Genomic DNA, 19,437 nt, shown 5'->3' on the forward strand with positions numbered 1-19,437 from the left:
CTTGTTGTTCGCCTCCTGGAGTCCCCAGATGGGGAGATAGGCCAAAGGATCCAAGAAAACAAAGACCCCCAAAAGGGCCCTGATCCAGACTAATGCAGGAACACTCCATCAAAGCATTCCTGATCCATGACCAACCAGCCTCTATTTAAAGACCTCCAAAAAGGGAGACTCCATCACTTTCAAGGAAGTGTCTTCCACTGTCGAACAGCCCTTACTCTCAGGAAGTCCCTCTGAACGTTGAGCTGGAATCTGTTTTCCTGGAGTTTGCATCCATTTCTCCATTGTGTCTTATTCTCTGGAGCAGCAGAAAAGAAGCTTGCTCCTGTTGGGAAACCATTGCCTTCTCTCTGCCCCTCCTCAGATAGCTAGGATTTCCTGCATGCATCTCTACTGTCTTCTATCTCTACTTGCATGCCATTTGGTCCTGCTAAATTCCAGGGGCAATAAATACCTTTGTAAGTCGGTAAACAGATCATGGGATCTAAGTAACTTCCTTAGGAAGTCCTCTCACACAATAAACCGTTGCTCCTGCTTCCCTTCGCTCTCTCCATCGCCAAGCATTGCTCTCTTAACTTCCCTCCAGAAGATGGTGAGAGACAAACGCCTCCCTTCACCTGAACTATTCACTAGACAGGTGAGCATGCAGCTTCCATGTGTATATATATATAGATTTAAGCCATTAGTAAAGTTTTGTTTTCAAACTACAAGCTACTTGTGTCAGTCTCAGTTCGTATAGAAGCATCTTAAGGCAAAAGACCCTTTCTGCTGCTCTGCTGATTCTAAAGCAAGACCCTCACAGCCTGGGCTTTGATAGTTTGATAGTTTTGCTTCCTTACCAAGGGCTGAAGCCTTAGGAAACTTGAATTCCCCTACAGCTCCTCCTCAACATGACACCCTTCGCATACAGTACTTAAACAGGGCTGTCATATCACCTAATAATAACAGAGCTTGCTCCATCCTCAATGTGTTGTTGTTCATAGAATCATACAATCGTAGAGTTGGAAGAGACCACAAGACCTAGTCCAACCCCCTTCTGCCATGCAGGAACTCCCAATCAAAGCATCCCCGACAATTGGCCATCCAGCCTCTGTTTAAAGATCTCCAAAAAGAAGACTCCATCACATGCCAAGAGAATGCTCTTATTCTCAAGAGGCTCCTCCGAATGTTGAGCTGGAATCTCTTTTCTTGGAGCTTGCATCCATTGCTCCATTGTGTCTTATTCTCTGGAGCAGCAGAAAACAAGCTTGCTCCCTCCTCAATATGACATCCCTTCAAGTATTTAAACAGGGCTCTCAGATCACCTCTTAACCTTCTCTTCTCCAGGCTAAACATCCCCAGCATCTCCCTGAGTCCTTCCTCATAGGGCTCCATGGTTTCACCATTTTAGTTGCCCTCCTTTGGACACATGGCTCCAGTTTCTCAATGTCCTTTTTGAATTGTGGTGCCCAGAACTGGACACAATATTCCAGGTGGGGCCTGACCAAAGCAGAATAGAGTGGCACTATGACTTCCCTTGATCTAGAGACTATACTTCTATTGATACAGCCTAAAATTGCATTGGCCTTTTTAGCTGCCGCATCGCACTGTTGACTGGTCTACTTGGACTCCCAGATCCCTTTCACACGTAGAAGTCTCTCATTCAACCAGGTGTCCCCCATGGTCCTCTATCTGTGCATTTCATTCTTCTGCCCTAAGTGCAGTACCTGACATTTCTCCGTGTTGAATTTCATTTTGTTAGCTTTGGCCCAGCTTTCTAGTCTATTCAGGTCATTTTGAATTTTGATCCTGTCCTCTGGAGTGTTAGCTATTCCTCCTAATTTGGTGTCATCTGCAAATTGGATGAGTTTGTTATTGTTGTTGTTGTTGTTAACTGCCCTCGGAGTCAACCCCAACTCATGGTGGCCCAATATATAATAATAATAATAGGTTTTATTTGTAAGCCGCCTTTCCAGTAACCTGATCAAGGCGGCATACATACACAGGAAAAATATAACAATACAAACAGAGTTAAAAAACAGAGTCAAATACAAGGGGCAGGCAGTTGGGAAGTCAAAGTACAGATTCCGGGGTCGATGACAAAGGGTAAAGAATAAAAAGATCATTGAGGGTGGAAAGGCTTGCAGGAAAAGATATGAGACACTGCCAAGACCCCATCCTCCGCTCGGCCACTTCGGTCCTGCAGACAAAGGCCTGTGGCCTCCCTGACTGAGTCTAGCCGTCTGGTGCCTCCTCCTCCTCCTCCTCCTCCTCCTCTCTTTTTGCATTATTGCTAGACCTCCGTATGGCATCCCTTCCATGCTGTCCAGGAACTCCTCCTGCTCCCTAAGATGCTGAAGTGCAGCTACTCTGGACTCCAGCTGCTGACTTTCTCCTCCAAGAGGGCTACCAACATGCATTTGGTGCATGTGAAGTTCTCCACTTCTGTGGGCAAGAAGGCAAAGATCCCACAAGTGTTGCAAGTGACACTGAGGTCCATACTGAGAAGTCTTTAGTAATCACTGGAACAGGACTGTGGGCTTCCTCCTCCAGGGAAGTCTTGGAGTCACTTGCTCTGAGCAAAAGCCCCCCACTTTGCCCCTGAAGCACAGCTCCCAGCATCCTTCTGCTCTGTGCCTTGAGTCCTCCCTGACTGAGAAAACGGAAATGGCTTCTCAGCCAGAGGTTTCTCTCTCTTCTTTTGCAGGAAACACTGATATACTGTCACCCCTTCACCGTCTGTTTTCCAGGCTGAACAGACCAGCTCCCTAAGATGCTCCTCGGAGGGCTCCATAGTTTCCAGGCCTTCCACCATTTTGCTCTTCCTCCTCTGGACCCAGTTCCAGCTTCCCCTCTTCCTTCTTGCATTCTGATGCCCAGAACTGGACATAGTATCATTCCAGGTGAGGTCTGACCAAAGCAGAATAGAGAGGTGCTAACACTTCCCTTGAGCTATCGGATGGAAAGGGATCTTCTAGCACCTTTGAGTCTAACTGCGTAGAAGTTAGTCTACTTCCTCAGATGCATGGAGTGATGGTCCAGACTAACACAGCTATGTCTCAGTTTTCCCTCAGTCTAGAAAGTATCCTTCTGTTGATGCAGCCCAGAATAGTTGCCACACCAAACTGCTGATGCATGTCCAGCTTGTGGTCCTTTCACATGTTGGGTTTCCAATTAATGTGTGAAAGGCAGATCTTGGCCCCTCTCCTCCTCAGCTGAGAGCCTGAAGTGGTTGTTGGGAGTAACCTCTCCAGGCGTCCTGAGCACCTGCCCCTTGCCTCCCCTCCATCCTCCCAGACTGGCAAGGAACTGGAAAGGGACTCAGGCCACCAGCAAATAACAGCCCCACACCGAAGGGAAAGCGTTAGGGGCAGAATGGGCTGCAGATCAGGAAGACCGCCATTCTGCCAGTGGATATCTTTTCTTCTGTGGAGGCAAAACTATCAGTTGTTCAGCCAGAAACAAGGGCCTGTTGCCCTGTCACCCACAAAGGCATTCAGAAAGCTTGCATGGATCCACAAAGCGCTGGAAGGCTTTGGGCAGATGAGTCAAAGCCTGTCCTCCTCATTGAGGGCAACCAGAGGTCCACTCATCGTCCAAGAGTGAAGGCACAAAGCCAAAAACAACGAAGTGCAAAGCATCACTAGGTACAAGATGTTCGGGATCAGGGCTTGCCAAGCTGGGCTGCTGCCCGACGGAAGGAGAGACAACATTGGCAGGCCTGCTGGCAAAGCCACTGGCCAGAGACTGGCTCTGGAGGCGGCAAGAGCGATGTGATGATGTACAGGCACAGAAGAGCACATGGCCTGCAGAGAAGGGCAGCTGGGAGATGCCGCAGCCGCTGCACTTGTGGTTGCTGCTCTCTTGTCCACAGAGGATGAGGATATGTATGAGAAGAGGAGGCTGCATCCACACGGGGGAAATAACCTGGTTTGGCACCGCTTTTCAGCATCCTGGCTCAAGGCTATGGAATTCTGGGAGCTGGAGTTTGTTGTGGGGCCCAGAGCTATATAGAAAAACCCAGATAGAAATCTTAAAACACAACAAAACAATCAGAAAAATAGTAATAAATAAAACCAAGTCATATCCTAAGAATGTATTTCTTTAATAAACGCTCTTCCTTCTGTGGAGGATTCTAAACTTGTTTTCTGTGTTTGGCATTTGGCATCTTTTAAATTGATTCTCTCACGATGGGAACTTAATAATAATAATAATAATAATAATAATATTGTATCCCGCCCCTCTGAGAACAATTGGGGCGGCTAACAAAGTTAAAAATACAGCACATATAAAATCCTTGGTGCCCTCCCCTCCTTAAAAAAGTATTAAACCCAATGCAGAATTAAAAACAAACAAACAAAAACCATGCAAGTTAAAAACTGACCAGAAGGTCAAAAACATCACATCAGCAAACCTGGCTCAAACCTGCTGATGCTGGAGAAAAGGGTCTCGGGAGCAGCCCTTTCTTAGAATCGGTGAATCACGGAACTGGAGAGTTCCTGCATGGCAGAATGGGGCTGGACTGGATGAAGGCCCTTCTTGGGGTCTCTTCCAACTCTCTCATTCTATGGTTCTATGACTCATGTTCCTCTTGTGGTCTGCTTGGACTCCCAGATCCCTTTCACACTCATAAGTCTCCTTAAGCCAGGAGTCCCCCATGATCCTATCTCTGTGCATTTCATTTTTGTCTACCTAACTGCAGTACCTTACATCTCTCCCTGCGGACTCTGATTGCTGGCTAATAGGAATTCCTGGTAAATTCATTGTTGGTATTGTTGTATTGATTGTAAATTGTACTAAGCGTCTTTTAAGTTTGTAATCCCACCTCGATCCGTGGGAGAGGCGGGAGGTATAAATAAACTATATTATTATTATTATTATTATTATTATTATTATTATTTTGGCCCAGCTTTCTCATCTATTAACATCATTAAGGTCATTAGCTGCACCTTCTCATTTAGTGTCATCTGCATATTTGATAAACATGCCCTCTGTTCCTTCATCCAAGTCATTGATAAAGATGCTGAATAGCCCTGGGCCCAGGACAGAGCCCCACTGGACACCCCACTGGTCACTTCTCTCCAGGACGAGGAAGAAGAGGCGCCATTGCTGAGCACCTTGTTAGGATTTCTGGGTTTTGTGAAAAACTCAGAATAGAAGGTGATATTGGTTTAATCTCTCCAGCAAAGTAACTTCAACAGAAGAGATGTGAGCGCAGGAAGCTAGCCCAGCCCTTGTTCCCCCAAACCCAGGTGTCTCCCCAATAACGAATTAAGACCGAGTCTTGCTTGAGAGTAATGAGATAAAAGAGAATGTCCTTCCAGCGTCCTCCGCACGCTTTCACACAGGTTTGGCTTCCTGTGAGAAGGGAAGTGAGGTAGAAAGACTTTTGCAGGCTCCTTGAGGAAAGCTTCCATCAGCATCCTAAAAGGACTTGCTTCTTGGTAGAGGACACAAGGGGAAGGGAAAATGCGACTCCCAGGGACTGAAGGGAAAGGAAGGTGGGAGCAGGAGATGGGGAGCTGTTAGTGAAGCAGGAAATGACCATAGACATGCCTCTGGACTCATAGAAGGTCTCAGCATGAGGAGTTGCTATGCCCAACACTCTTTGGGTTCGGACGGTCAACCAATGACAAATCCATGTAACAGTTGCCCACCTTTTACAAGGTTCTTTGCAAGAATGTCATGGGAAACCTTGTCAAAGGCCTTACTGAAATCCAGGTATACTATATCCACAGTGTTACCAAGTTTGGTTTTATATCAATTTTGGGTGCCAAGCGATCAAAAATCATGACCCCTGACTGACCCCATCGCAAGCCGCCATGACATGAAGCGAGCTGACCATGTAGCCAGCAGCCTGGCTGGACTTGGTCCTAGGAAAAGGTAGATTTAAACCTTAAGAAACCAGTTCTGGGAGTTGCCCTACAAGTTTCGCAGGCAGCCTAAAGAGAAGAGGACAAAGGAGTTGCCTCTCTCTTAACGAGCGACTGATTGTCTTAAAGAGCTCTGCCATTCAGATATCTGCCTCCCCCTGAAAGGTGTCAGACCTCTCCTTTGTGTATCCATTGTTTAGACTTAGACAAAAGACAGCCATCAAGACCTTTGTTCATCAGAGAGCCATCGCCTGAGGATACGTTTCGCAGTATAAATAGGACCTAGGTTTCTGTCTTCTTTGGGCTTGTTGAGCTGAAGTTCCAGTCCTCAAAACCTTGCTTGCTGAGCTGCTGCTCCAGGCTTGAGTTCCCTGAGGCTTGGGCTCCGCTGAAATCACTGGAGCTAAGCCAACGCTCACTGTCTCTCTCGGGCCTCTAAGTTAGCTTTGCCCGCTGGAACTCAGCTCCTAGCCACCGTTTTTGCCGCTTGCTTCCCTCGTTCTTCGCGGCCGTGTCTCACCATTTCCCCATCGCTCGCATCCGTCGCTTTGGAGAAGACTCCTGAGGTGCCTCTATCCTTCCTCCTTTACTCCCAGTCTCTCCCCTCCCTTGCTTTAGCATTGGATGTGTGTGTGTGTGTGTGGGATCCCTTTTTGTTGTGTGGCTTTAATAAATGGTTGTATTTTAATTGCAACTCATTGGCATTGCAGTCTCTGTTTCTTGGGGTTGGACTAGATGACCCCTGGTATACACATAGGGACCCAATCCGCTGCGTGCATTGTTAGGACACGCCTCTCGTAAATTTGAGCTAATTAAATTCCCCTAATTCGATCCTTCCTAATAACAGATTTCCCTTCATCTACCAATCTGGTCATTTTATCAAAGAAGGAGATCAGGTTTGTCTGGCATGACTTGTTTCTCTGAGACCCATGTTGGCTTTTTGTGATGATGGCATTGCCTTCTAGATGTTCACAGACTCTCTGTTTAAGGATCTGCTCCAGAATCTTTCCTGGGATTGATCTCAGACTAACTGGAGGATCATTGTTGGGATCCCCTTTTTCCCCTTTTTGAAGATGGGGACATTACTGACCTTCCTCCAGTCCAGTGCTGCTCCAGGGAATAGACCAGGGACGTAGCCAAGGGGGGGGGGGTTCTGGGGTCCGGAACCCCCCCTCAGCAGGAGGGGAGAAAAGGGCGCTTGTTGGAGCGTGCGCGTGCACGCGAGCAGCCCCAAACAAAGGCCAGGGCGCCACTTGCTCTTGCTCTCCTCTAGGCTTCAGGAGGAGCAGAAGTGGCCCCTGGCCTTTCTTTGGGGCTGCACGCGTGCACGCGCACGCTCCAACAAGTGCCCTTTTCTCTCCTCCTGGCCCTGACCCCGCCTCCTTTCTGCAAAGCCAGGAGGAGCGCAACTTTTTGCGGGGTTTCAGGGGGAGGCGCCAAAAAGCCCTGGAAGAGAGGGAGAGAGGGACAAGAGGCTACATCAGGCTACATCTACACTGAATAAATAACCAGGGTTGGCAGTGCTTTAACTCCTTTCTGGCTCATGGCTATGGAATTCTGGGAGTTAGAGTATGTTCTGGGGTCCAGATATTGAAGCTTAGTCCTTTTCTGGCTCATGGCTGTGGAATTCTGGGAGTTAGAGTATGTTCTGGGGTCCAGATATCGAGGCTTGGCCCTTTTCTGGCTCATGGCTATGGAATTCTGGGAGTTAGAATATGTTCTGGGGTCCAGATATCGAGGCTTGGCCCTTATCTGGCTCATGGCTATGGAATTCTGGGAGTTAGAGTATGTTCTGGGGTCCAGATATCGAGGCTTGGCCCTTTTCTGGCTCATGGCTATGGAATTCTGGGAGTTAGAGTATGTTCTGGGGTCCAGATATTGAGGGTTGGCCCTTTTCTGGCTCATGGCTATGGAATTCTGGGAGTTAGAGTATGTTCTGGGGTCCAGATATCGAGGCTTGGCCCTTTTCTGGCTCATGGCTGTGGAATTCTGGGAGTATGTTCTGGGGTCCAGATATTGAGGCTTGGCCCTTTTCTGGCTCATGGCTATGGAATTCTGGGAGTTAGAGTATGTTCTGGGGTCCAGATATCGAGGCTTGGCCCTTTTCTGGCTCATGGCTATGGAATTCTGGGAGTTAGAGTATGTTCTGGGGTCCAGTTATGGAGGCTTGGCCCTTTTCTGGCTCATGGCCATGGAATTCTGGGAGTTAGAGTATTTTCTGGGGTCCAGATATTGAGGCTTGGCCCTTTTCTGGCTCATGGCTATGGAATTCTGGGAGTTAGAGTATGTTCTGGGGTCCAGATATCGAGGCTTGGCCCTTTTCTGGCTGATGGCTATGGAATTCTGGGAGTTAGAATATGTTCTGGGGTCCAGATATCAAGGCTTGGCCCTTATCTGGCTCATGGCTATGGAATTCTGGGAGTTAGAGTATGTTCTGGGATCTAGATATCGAGGCTTGGCCCTTTTCTGGCTGATGGCTATGGAATTCTGGGAGTTAGAATATGTTCTGGGGTCCAGATATCAAGGCTTGGCCCTTTTCAGGCTCATGGCTATGGAATTCTGGGAGTTAGAGTATGTTCTGGGATCTAGATATCGAGGCTTGGCCCTTTTCTGGCTCATGGCTATGGAATTCTGGGAGTTAGAGTATGTTCTGGGGTCCTGATATCAAGGCTTGGCCCTTTTCAGGCTCATGGCTATGGAATTCTGGGAGTTAGAGTATGTTCTGGGGTCCAGATATCGAGTCTTGGCCCTTTTCTGGCTCATGGCTGTGGAATTCTGGGAGTTAGAGTATGTTCTGGGGTCCTGATATCAAGGCTTGGCCCTTTTCAGGCTCATGGCTATGGAATTCTGGGAGTTAGAGTATGTTCTGGGGTCCAGATATCGAGGCTTGGCCCTTTTCTGGCTCATGGCTGTGGAATTCTGGGAGTTAGAGTATGTTCTGGGGTCCAGATATCGAGGCTTGGCCCTTTTCTGGCTCCTTCCAGCCTTGTTTTTTCCCTTTTTTAAAAGAAAATCAACATACACTTATTTGGCCCCTTTTCAATCTGTCAGTGAGGATGCTTTGACGGAGAGTTCCTGCATGGCAGAATGGGGTTGGACTGGATCAGGGCCCTTCTTGGGGTCTCTTCCAACTCTAGCATTCTATGATGAATTAATTAACGTGAGGGATCAATCTCAAGGTCTGGGCCTCTCTGCCTTCCTGCCTTGGAAGCAAAGTCCATTGGAAGACCTCTGGGTTTTACTTTTCCTTATTTTCGCCTTTTTAAAGACATTTCCCCCAAATTCTGCCAGAGGATGAATCGGGGCTGTGGAGTCCTATGGGCTGCTCCAGGCAATGCTAGACTGCAGGTCCCATCATCCAGCAGCACCACAGACTGCTGGGAACTGCAGTCTAATAAGGCTGCACACTGCAGAAATAATCCAGTTCGACACCACTTTAATGCTACAGAAAGTCCTGGGATTTGTCGTATGTTGCGGCACCAGAGCTCTCTGACAAAGAAGGCTAAATGTCTCACGAAACTACAATACCCAGATGTTGTTGTTGTTGTTATTATTTTCTTATATCCCGCCTTTCTTCTTCTTATTATTATTATTACTAACCTTTATTTATAAAGCGCTGTAAATTTACACAGCGCTGTACATACAATCTTTTTAACTGGACGGTTCCCTGCCCTCAGGCTTACAATCTAAAAAGACACGACACAAAAAGAGAAGGGAGTGATGGAGGGGAAGGGGCCTCTCTAGTAGGATAATGCATATAAAACACATAGCAGTACAGGAAATGGTTCGATAAAACAGGCACCAAAAGAACATCAGAGAGCAAGTGACAGTTATGCAATGCCTGGGAAAGCTTCTCTGAACAGGATGGTTTTCAACTCCGTTTTGAAGCTGGTTAAAGAAGTGATGGCTCTTGCTTGCGGGGGAAGAAGGTTCCAGGAGTGAGGAGCAGCGAGTGAAAAGGGGCGAATCCGGGATGGGGCAGAGGAAATCCTGGGCTGAGACAGCAGACCTTGACTACCAGAACGGAGGGCCCTGGTGGGAAGGTGAGGAGGAAGAAGGTCTGATAAGTCAGGAGGGGCCAGTCCATGGAGGGCTTTGAATGTCGACAGCAGGAGCTTGTACTGAATGCGGAAAGGGAGAGGGAGCCAGTGAAGGGATGCCAAGGCAGGAGAGATGTGGTCAGAGCGGTGGGTGGCAGTGATAATGCGTGCAGCTGAATGCTGGACAGAGATTAAAGGACGGAGGTGAGAAAGAGGAAGCCCAGCCAGGAGGACGTTACAGTAATCCAGTTGTGAGATCACTAGGGCATGGACCAGGATCTTGGCAGAAGAGGCGGAGAGATATGGTCGGATTTTGGCAATATTGTACAAAAAGAATCTACAAGCCTTGGCTGTGGTCTGGATCTGAGGGATCCACGACAGAGAAGAGTCAAAGATAAAACCAAGACTGTGGGCTTGTTGGACTGGTTGTATAGAAATGTTGTCCACAGAGACAGAAAAGGAGTGTTGAAGGGTGGGCTTAGGAGGAAAGACAAGAAGCTCCATCTTGGACATGTTGAGCTTCAAACGCCGAAAGCGCATCCACTGTGAGATAGCTGTGAGGCAGGACGAGACTTGCTGTTGAAGCATTGGAGAAAGGTCAGGGGTGGAAAGATACAGCTGGGTGTCATCGGCATAGAGATGGTAGGAAAAGCCAAAAGAGCTGATGAGTTTTCCTAAGGACAGTGTGTAGAGAGAAAACAGAAGGGGACCCAGAACAGAGCCCTGGGGAACTCCAACAGAGAAGGGAAAAGGAGAAGAAGTCGGACCACCTGCAACTACTGCAAAAGATCTGCCAGACAAGTAAGATCTAAACCAGTCGAGAACAGAGTCTGAGAACCCAAGGTCAGAGAGTATGTCAATTAGGAGACAGTGATCAACGGTGTCAAAGGCTGCAGACAGATCCAGAAGGATGAGAACAGAGTAAAGGCCATTAGCCTTGGCCTGTAAAAGGTCATTGGAGATCTTGGTGAGAGCTGTCTCTGTGGAATGCCTTGGGCGGAAACCAGACTGAAAGGGATCGAGGATGGAATTGGCTTCAAGAAACTCAAGACAGCGCGAATAGACAACCCGTTCTAAAACCTTAGAAAGAAAGGGAAGAAGAGAAATCGGACGATAGCTAGACAAGGAGGAGGGGTCAAGAGAAGGTTTTTTCAGAATTGGGGAAATGAGAGCATGTTTGAAGTCCGAGGGGAAGGAGCCTGTAGAGAGAGCGATTGAAGATATGGAGAAGCGAGGGCAGAAAGGAGGGAGCTATAGAGATTAGAAGACGAGTAGGAATTGGATCAAGAGAGCAAGTTGCAGGTTTGGAAGAGTTCAGAAGTGAAGAGAGTTCATCCAAAGAGGCAGGAGGAAACAGAAAATTTGTCAGGCGAGGGTGATAGAAGATTAAGAGCAGAGGAAGAATCGGGGGGACTATCTCAGAGCGAATGGTGGAAATCTTAGAGATGAAATAATTAGCAAAGTCATTAGGAGAGAATGATGAAGAGACAGGAGGAGAGGGAGGTTTAAGCAAGGAGTTGAACCCAATATATGGACTCAAGGGGGTGATTTTCCATAGCATTAATCTATAGTATGTCTTTCTACAATGTGGCTGGACACCCCCATGACATAATTTGTTGGGGATGCTTTGACTGGGAGTTCCTGCATGGCAGAATGGGGCTGGGCTGGATCAGGGCCCTTCTTTGGGTCTCTTCCAACTCTATGATTCCATGATCCTATAGCACTCCGATCTTACTGTGATTTTAATTGTTTTTAAATGTATAAAGTTTTAAAGTTATAAAGTCTTATCATGGAAGCCATGCCCTGATGGACCATTGCTCTATCGTTTTTATTGACTGGTTTTATATCCTGCCTTTCTCCCAAAACAGGATATTCTCTTAAAGGGGTTTGGTTTTTTTATAAAAAGAAAGGAACGTATCATGTCTTGGAATTTAAAATTATGAAAGATAGATACATAGATGATAGATAGATAGATAGATAGATAGATATAGATGAGTCTTGGAATTGTTATTTTATTTCAACACAGGTGTTCTGTGCTGGTGACCAATCTGGCTGCCATGTTTTGAACTGATTGAAGCTTCCGAACTTGGTACAAGGGTAGCCCCAAGTAGAGCGCATGACAGAAATCAAGAGGAGAGGTTGCCAGTGCAAGCAGCACTGCTTCAAGGTCCCTTGGGTCCAGGCAAGGGCACAGCTGGCCTATCGACTGCATTATTCCTCTGGAGCGCAAAGGAAGGTGGGGCTGCTGCTGGAGGGCTCCTGTTCGCCCCCTTGGACCTTGGTCTGCGGGCCCAGTTCTGTTTAGCATCTATCTATCTATCTATCTATCTATCTATCTATCTATCTATCTATCTATCATCTATCTATCTATCATCATCTAGCATTCATGGAAACACTGGGAGGGGGTCGCTTGGAGTTTGGGGTCCGGAGGGGGCCCTAAAGCCTTTCCCACCGGCCTTCTTGGAGCGTTAGCATCCATGCTTGTGTGTAGCTCCATGCTTTCCTTCAGAAGGGGTGATGTCTTCCACACAGGAAGACCGATGTCTCTCTCTATGGTCATTTGGTCAGTGACTGTCAGAAGAGGCCCCTTCCCATACGCTTCCCTTTTCTGGGGGTCAATACGCTTCATTGCCCTTTGGTCTCTGCCTGGCTCTGCTCTCTCCAAGCATAGAAGCAGAAGCCAGGTTATGCCACTAAAGAGGTTTTACTCCTGGCTTACACACAGGAGACTCAGCTCTAGGGACTCTACTACCAAGGACAGTTTTCTCTGCCGGTTAGTTGCTTTTTGTAGAACCCAGATGAAGCAATGAAATGGTGTCTTTTTTCCTGCCAAGGCACCCGGATTATTGACCAGATGTTGACCAGATGCCTCTGGAGCCTCTCTTGCTGCCGCTAGACTGCTTTAGCCACAAACGACCAAATGGCCTGGCCCCGGCTGGACGACCGTGAGGCCCTCTGCGTGGGGCTGCCCTTGGAGAACCTGCGGGAGCCTCATTGGGTCCAGAGCTACTGGTTTTGACTCACGAAGCCCAAGGCGGCTCAGGCCCAGGTGATCTGGAGGGCTGTATTCTCCCAGAATCCCATCACAGGCTGAGTCCACACTGGAGGAATAACCCGGTTTGGCACCGCTTTTCAGCATCCTGGCTCAAGGCTATGGAATTCTGGGAGTTGGAGTATGTTATGGGGTCCTGCTCCGCTCTGGGCCCACAACAAACTCCAACTCCCAGAGTTCCATAGCCTTGAGCTAGACAAGAGTTAAAGCTGTGCCAAACCGGTGGATGCCGAAGCCCTTCCCTCCCTCCCGCCATGGACCCTGGGCCCAGGAGGGCCAGGGCCTTCTTTAACTTGAATCAGAGAAACGTAGAAGAGTTGGCAGACCCCTCAAGGGCCCTCCAGCCCCAGCCCCTTCCCCTGCCTTCCTGGAGGGGCTTTTCGGCGTGGCCTTTGACCCTGAGGCAGGCTCCGAAAGGAGGAGGGCCGCCAAGAGGGGCCTGAGGCGGGCTGGCTTGGCCCCAGGGTCCTCTCCGGCCTCCAAGGGGAAACGGGGGCGCCACTCTGGGGGCCAGCCCAGGCCAGGGTCCCCTCGCTCGGCAGGGAGGGGGTGGGCTCCGGCGCTGCCCCGCCTGCCACCCCGCCCTCAAGACAGCCAGCCGTGGGCCTCGGGAGCGGCCCCCGGAGCAGTTGCCTGGCAGGAGGAAAGGGCTCCCCTGAGGGCCATTCCTGTCCCCCCCACAGTCTCTGGGGAGGGAGGTGGCACCCCTTCTTTCCCATAACCCCCCATCCTCAGAGCAGGCCTCCCCTCCGCAGGAAGGACCCCCGTCCGGCTCTCGGAAGGGCCTCCGCCGGGGTCTTCCGGACCCCCCCCCCCGCAAGCCTCTGCAGGGGTTCATCCAAAGGGCTCCCCCGCTGCCCCTTCAAGGGGGAGGTCTTCGGCCACCAGCCAAAGGAGGGGAGGCCCCCCAGGGAAGGGGGGGCCTGGAGGAGTCCTCCTGGGGGGCAGAGGGGGAGGGGCGATCAGCCCTCCCTTTCCCTCCCTTTTGGGCCCGGAGGAGGCGGCGCTTGGAGCCAGAGCGGATTCTCGGCGGAGCCTCGGCGGGGCTGCGGCTGCTTCTGGGCAGCAAAGGAGGAGAGGAAGGCCCTCCGCCGCCAACGCTGCTGCCTCCGGCCATCCTCCCTCCCTCGGGGCCTCCCTCGGGGCCTCTCCGGCGGCGGGGGTCCCGCCTGGATGGAGCTCCGGGGCGGCGGCGCTGGAGGAAGGCCAGGCGGGGGCGGCGGCAGGAGGAGGGCGGCCGACAGCAGATCCGGCGGCTCCGGCCTCTTCGGCCTCTTCGGCCTTGGCGTGGCGGCGGCGGCGGCGGCGTCCTGGTGGCGGGGGAGTCCGGCCTTGGCCCCCGCCGCGAGCCCGGGAGTCCGCTGCGGCCGAGACTGAGGCTGGCCCCGGAGCCCTTCCTCCTCCTCCTCCTCCTCCTCTCGGAGCTCCGTGAGCGGCGGCCCCCGCGGCCGGCCCCCTCTGGCCGCCTTCTCCGTCCTCCTCCTCCTGCTGCTGCTGCTGCCTTCGCCATGGCCCCGATGCCGGAGTTCCTCGGCCCGGCCGCCGTGCTGGTCCTGGTCAGCTGCGACTTCTGCCTCGTCCGAGCAAGTAAGCCCCCCCCCCCCCGCCGGGGCCGGAGGGAGGAAGGAAGGAAGGAAGGAAGGAAGGAAGGAAGGAAGGAGGGGCGCGAGGGCCCGCAGGGCGGCATTCCGCCGGGAACCCGGAGCCTCCGCCGCCGCTGGCCTTGGTGCTGAACCGGGCTGCGCGGGTCGGAGGAGGGGAAAGGGGCCGCAGGAGGAGAGGAGAAGCCGGCCTGGGGCCAAGTTCATTAAAGTAAAAGCTTCCCCAGGAGGCGGCGGCGGAGGGTGCCAGCTGGCCCAGGAGCCCCGAGCAGCGCCGGCCAAGTTCTTCCCGGGATCGGAAGTAGGCCCCCGGGGAGGGTCCCCCGCCGGGACTGGCCCCTGCGGCCTCCGAGGGCCCTTCCTTCCTTCCTTCCTTCCTTCCTTCCTTCCTTCCTTCCCCCTTCCCTCCTCCCCTCCTTCGGCCTCCCTTCTTTGCCCCTTGCCCTCCTCCCCTCCTTCGGCTCAGCCCCGCTTCCGAGCAACGGCTTCCCGCTTCCTGGCGTCGCTGGCAGCCGCTGGCCTTGGATTCCCGGCCCCTGCCAGCTGTGACTCGGACTAGGAGCCCCTCTTTCCCTCCGGAGCCACCCCGATTCCGCGGTGCTGCTCCGTCTCCAGCCGCGTCCGGAGCAGGGAGGCGCTCTGAGGGGCGTCCGGCGGGGGTCCTGCCAGGCTGAGCGGGGCGGAGGGGGCGAAGGGCCGCTGGAGGGTCTCCAGGAGGGCAGGGGCGGCCTCCCTTTGGTCCAGGCTTCGGCTCGGCTGCTGAGGGACGAGGCCTTTGCTCTGCCGGGGGTGTCCGCAGCAGGGCTCGCCTCCTCCTCCTCCTCCTCCTGGTCCTCCTCCTGGTCCGGACTGAGTTCCTGCTGGCCAGTCAGCCCTTTCCGCGGATGTCCAGCTCCAGCAGCCAGCCTTAGGAAGCCGAGGATGGCCGGGGCAGCCCTGGCTTTGGCGTCCCGTGGCCTCTCCTTGGGCCGCTGGTCCAGTCCCTTCCTCTTCCAAGCCCTCCGCTTCTCTGGTCGGTCGACTGAAGTAGCCATTCCGGTGAATGGCCGAGACAGAGAAACCCTCTGGCTGACCCTGGGCGAGTCACACTCTCTCAGCCTCAAGGGACGGAACTGGCAAAACCTCCTCTGAGCAACTCTGGCCCCAGGAGACCCCAGGATAGTCTCGCTTCGGGTCGCCAGGAGTCGGGAGGGGAGTCCCAAGACAGCAGGAGCGATAGAAAGCCTGTCACGATTGAAGAGCCGCCTTCGCATAAGGCTTCATATTTGGATGGATGGCCTTCCTCATGCCTCCTCCTCCTCAGGACCAGTTTTCCATTGGAGGACGTTCCGTATGGAAGTTCAACGGAGGCGAGGGCAAAAGGCCTGGTCTGTGCGGAGCCTTTCCCTTGGTCCTCCTTGGCGCCTGTCCTTCTCCAGAGTCGGGCCATGCCAAACCCACACCCCAGACGCCGTGGCCCCCGTCTCTCTTGCGGCCTCTGTCCGGCCCCTTTCCCGCGACCTACTTGTCGCTCAGTCGAAGACTTCCCTGCCAAGAACTAGGGCTTTCAAGGCGATGGCCTTTGGACCTTGGCATCTTCCCCGGAAACTCACTGGCAACAAACTGGCCAACTGGACAGCGACCCGCAGCCGAGGGAGGAGAGAGGCCCTGGGTCCAGGCGGAGAGAGAGAGAGACCCCAAAAACGCCGCCAGGGCTCCGAGGGGGTCCGCAGGTGCTCCGGACAGAAGAGGGGGAGGAGGGTCAGTGAGGAGGGGGCGCGGAGCAGGAGGGCCCCAAAGGGGTCTGGGCGGGGCTCCCCTCCATCCTCCTCCTCCTCCTCATCTTTGTTCCTTCCTCCCCGCAGACCGCCCGGCCTCCCCGGTGAACGTGACGGTGACCCAGCTGAAGGCGGACTCGGCCACCGTCTCCTGGGACGTCCCCGAGGGCGAGGCGGTCATCGGCTACGCCATTTCGCAGCAGGTGAGCCCCGGGAGCAGGAGGAGCGGGGCCCGGGGCCCTCAGGGAGTCCCTCTGCCTGCCCTCCGGCCCTGACCCCCTCGACCTCCGCAGCGGCAGGAGGGCCAGGTGCAGCGCTTCATCCGGGAGGTGAACACGACGGCCACGCGCTCCTGCGTGCTCTGGGACCTGGCCGAGGACTCCGACTACGTGGTCCAGGTGCAGAGCATCGGCCTCCAGGGGGAGAGCGCCCCCAGCAGGCGAGTTCACTTCCGCACCCTCCGCCGCTCCGACCGGCTGCCCTCCAACAGCTCCCTCCAGGGTAAGGCAGGGGAAGGGGGCCACTACCCAAAGGGAAGGCAGGGCCGGGGAGACACCTCGGACCCCCGGCCAGACATGGCCACGGAGGGCCTGGACGCGGCTCCCCTCCAGCGGCTGCCACCAGGGGAAGGAAGGGCCCCACGGGAGACCAGCCCCCCACCGGGGAAAGGCAGGGAGGAAGGGCCGGGAAGAGACCCCAGACCCCCTCCCTCCCCCTCCCCCCGCAGGAGACATCACCATGGAGGGCCTGGACGCGGACCGTCCGCTCCAGACCGGGGAGATCGTCATCATCGTGGCCGTGCTGCTCATGTGGGCAGGTGAGCCGGGCTCCCCCCCCCCCGAAAAAGCCCCGCGAAGGGACTCCTTTGCCCCAGCACAGCCCAGCCTCTCCGGGCTCAGCGCCCCCCAACCCTGGTTCTTCCCCTCCCGCCGGCTGCCTCCTGCCCTCGACTTTTGGGGCTCAGGGAGGGAGGGAGGGCTCCTGGGGCGGAGGAGGGCGAAGACGGGGACGGCGGTCCTCCCAGGGAGACGCTGGTCGGAAGCCCCACTCTTCGCCCACGGAGCCTCAGGAGGCCCCCTTGGCAGACTTTTGGTGGTTCTGCTCTTTCTGTTAGAGGGGAAGGAGGGTGAGTCCGGAGGGCCACCAGGGCGGCAAGGAAGGAAGGAAAGAACAGAAAGGAAAGGCGAAAGGAAGGCCTTGGCTCCCGTGGCATCGCAGCCCGGGGGTGGTATGGGGGGAAAGGCCGCGAGGGGCCCCCAGGAGGACGGAGAGCTTGGGGGCGGAAGAGTCCGGCCTCAGGCCCCTCCGGAGGGAGGGAGGCCTGGCGGTCCTCTCGGGACTTCTCTCCAGGGGAAGGGGCAGCCACGGCTCCGCCTGGCCCGCTCCTTCTCCCCTTGGAGGCCCCCGGAATCCGCCCGGACTGGACCGCCCTGCTTTCCTCCTGGGGGGGGGTCTCCAACGCCCCTCTCTTCCTCTTGGCAGCGGTCATCGCTCTCTTCTGCAAGCAATACGACATCATCAAGGACAACGACTCCAACAACAACAAGGAGAAGACCAAGCCCTCCTCGGAGCACAGCACCCCCGAGAGGCCCGCCGGGGGCCTGCTCCGAAGCAAGGTCCCTCCCTCCCTCCCTCCCTCCCTGCCTCGGTGGGGAGGGTCCCCGGGGCTGGCAGGGGGCCTTGGCCCAGGAGCCACTCGGGCCGGTGGTGGCAGCCCTTGTGCCCCCCTCTGGCCCCCACCGACACACCCGCCCGCCTCCCATCTCCAAGCGTGTTCTGCGCACAGGTGGAACAGGTGGGGCCTTACCTGGCCCCTTCACCAACTGGGAACCATTCTGTTCCTCTGTCTTCCGTCTGCCTTGGCACTTAAGGGCCTGCCGCAACCTTCCATGATCTCTAAGGCTTTGCTGTGATCTATAAAACACATGCTTTGCTGATCTCCATTAGTCATCCTCTGTTTGCAGTGTGGTCCCTGGCGCCTCTGCCTTCCCTGAACCCCATTTGGACCTCTGGGATTCCTTTCTCCACTTGCAGCTGGAGTCCATGTTGCAGAATAAGGGGCAGGATTTCCATTGTGAGGGAAATTAATGCCATGGCCCTACTCTCCTCTCAGGCTGGGGATGTAGTGTGACAGTTCCCAGTGTGTTTCCTATTTGTTGGCATAGTTTGGTTGATACTGCAGTTCAGCTGGACCTTCCTGTCGCTGGAGTTTCCCTTACTGCAGCTTCCTCTCACTTCCTAGAACTTGGGGTCCTCTTCCCAGGCTCCTCCATTCCGGGGGGGGGGGGTCATTCCCTTCTGCATCTCTTTTGTGTAGTTCTTCATTCCTCCTTGGTCTTGTAGCCAGTCCTGCTGCTCCCAGGCTAACACCCTCTTTCTCACCCCCCCAGAAGAAATCGCCTTCTGTCAACATAATAGAGGTCTGACCCCGGCTGCACCTCCGCCAGACACCGCCTTGGATGATGCCTTTGCCTTTGCTGCCTCTGGGCTCTGCTCTTGCATGAAAAGGAGACCCCCAATCTCGCCCCACACCTGCCGCCGCGACCCTCGCCCGGAGCCAGGACAAGGTGCCCCCCCTGCAGAAGAGGAGGAAGCCCTCGGGCTGCCCACCCTGCCCCTTGGCTGACCAGCAGGAGATGGCCGCTGGTAGGGAAGGCCAACCAGGAGACCCCCGGAAGGCCCCGAGCAGCACCATCAGGAGCAGCAGGAGGAGGGCAGTCCTCGTCCCTGCATCAGTCTGGGGGGGGGTCTCCCTTCAGGACTGAGCTGGACCCCCACCCCATCAAGGCAGCCGAAGGGAAGGCAGGTGGACCTTGAACAGCCGGGGCTGCAAGGGGAAGACTCTGTGTGGGGAGGGGACAAAGGCCTTAACTGCCCCCTCCTGCTCTGGTTGCATCTCAGCAGCAGCAGCAGCAGCAGCAGAGCTCCATCCGACTCCGGGGAATCCGGGGCCCACTCCCCCCCACTGCCAGCAGCGCCTGTTTGCGGGTCTGGCGCCTGTTTCAGGGCAGAGGCTTTGCCGTGCTGTGGGGGGTGGAAGAGAAACCCCTTCCCCAAGAGGAGAAGGTCCCCCCCATTGAACTGTCTCTCACTGCCAGTGACTCAATAAGATCCTCGCCACCTCCAGTGCCAAGGAGA

The 19,437-nt window shown here is 54.1% G+C and overlaps 1 protein-coding gene across 2 annotated transcripts; it reads left to right on the forward strand.

The window, feature by feature from the left end:
• The first annotated feature begins 14,449 nt into the window (after positions 1–14,449).
• Positions 14,450–18,819, forward strand: LOC149310264 (fibronectin type III domain-containing protein 4-like). 2 transcript variants are annotated; one of them, XM_089528241.1, is made up of 6 exons: positions 14,450–14,528; positions 16,387–16,502; positions 16,593–16,800; positions 17,027–17,116; positions 17,782–17,915; positions 18,690–18,819. In XM_089528241.1, exons 1-6 carry the CDS (start codon positions 14,450–14,452, stop codon positions 18,723–18,725), a joined length of 663 nt encoding a protein of 220 aa, XP_089384367.1. In that variant the 3' UTR covers positions 18,726–18,819. The 2 variants fall into 2 exon arrangements, with proteins under 2 accessions (XP_089384367.1, XP_089384368.1); XM_089528242.1 differs by having other exon boundaries at positions 14,453–14,528; positions 18,693–18,819.
• Positions 18,820–19,437: the final 618 nt, after the last annotated feature.

The sequence above is a fragment of the Sceloporus occidentalis genome, unplaced genomic scaffold, assembly GCF_023333645.1.
Source record: "Sceloporus occidentalis isolate IW3139 unplaced genomic scaffold, rSceOcc1.0.p SCAF_6, whole genome shotgun sequence".
Classification (NCBI taxonomy): Eukaryota; Metazoa; Chordata; class Lepidosauria; order Squamata; family Phrynosomatidae; genus Sceloporus; species Sceloporus occidentalis.

What these genes read in the sequence shown, in the direction of transcription:
- LOC149310264 (XM_089528241.1), top strand. Translation starts at nt 14,450, where the DNA reads ATGGCCCCGATGCCGGAGTTCCTCGGCCCGGCCGCCGTGCTGGTCCTG. An exon ending in GCTACGCCATTTCGCAGCAG is followed by an intron (nt 16,503 to 16,592) that starts GTGAGCCCCGGG and finishes CGACCTCCGCAG; the next exon opens with CGGCAGGAGGGCCAGGTGCA. An exon ending in GGGGCCTGCTCCGAAGCAAG is followed by an intron (nt 17,916 to 18,689) that starts GTCCCTCCCTCC and finishes TCACCCCCCCAG; the next exon opens with AAGAAATCGCCTTCTGTCAA.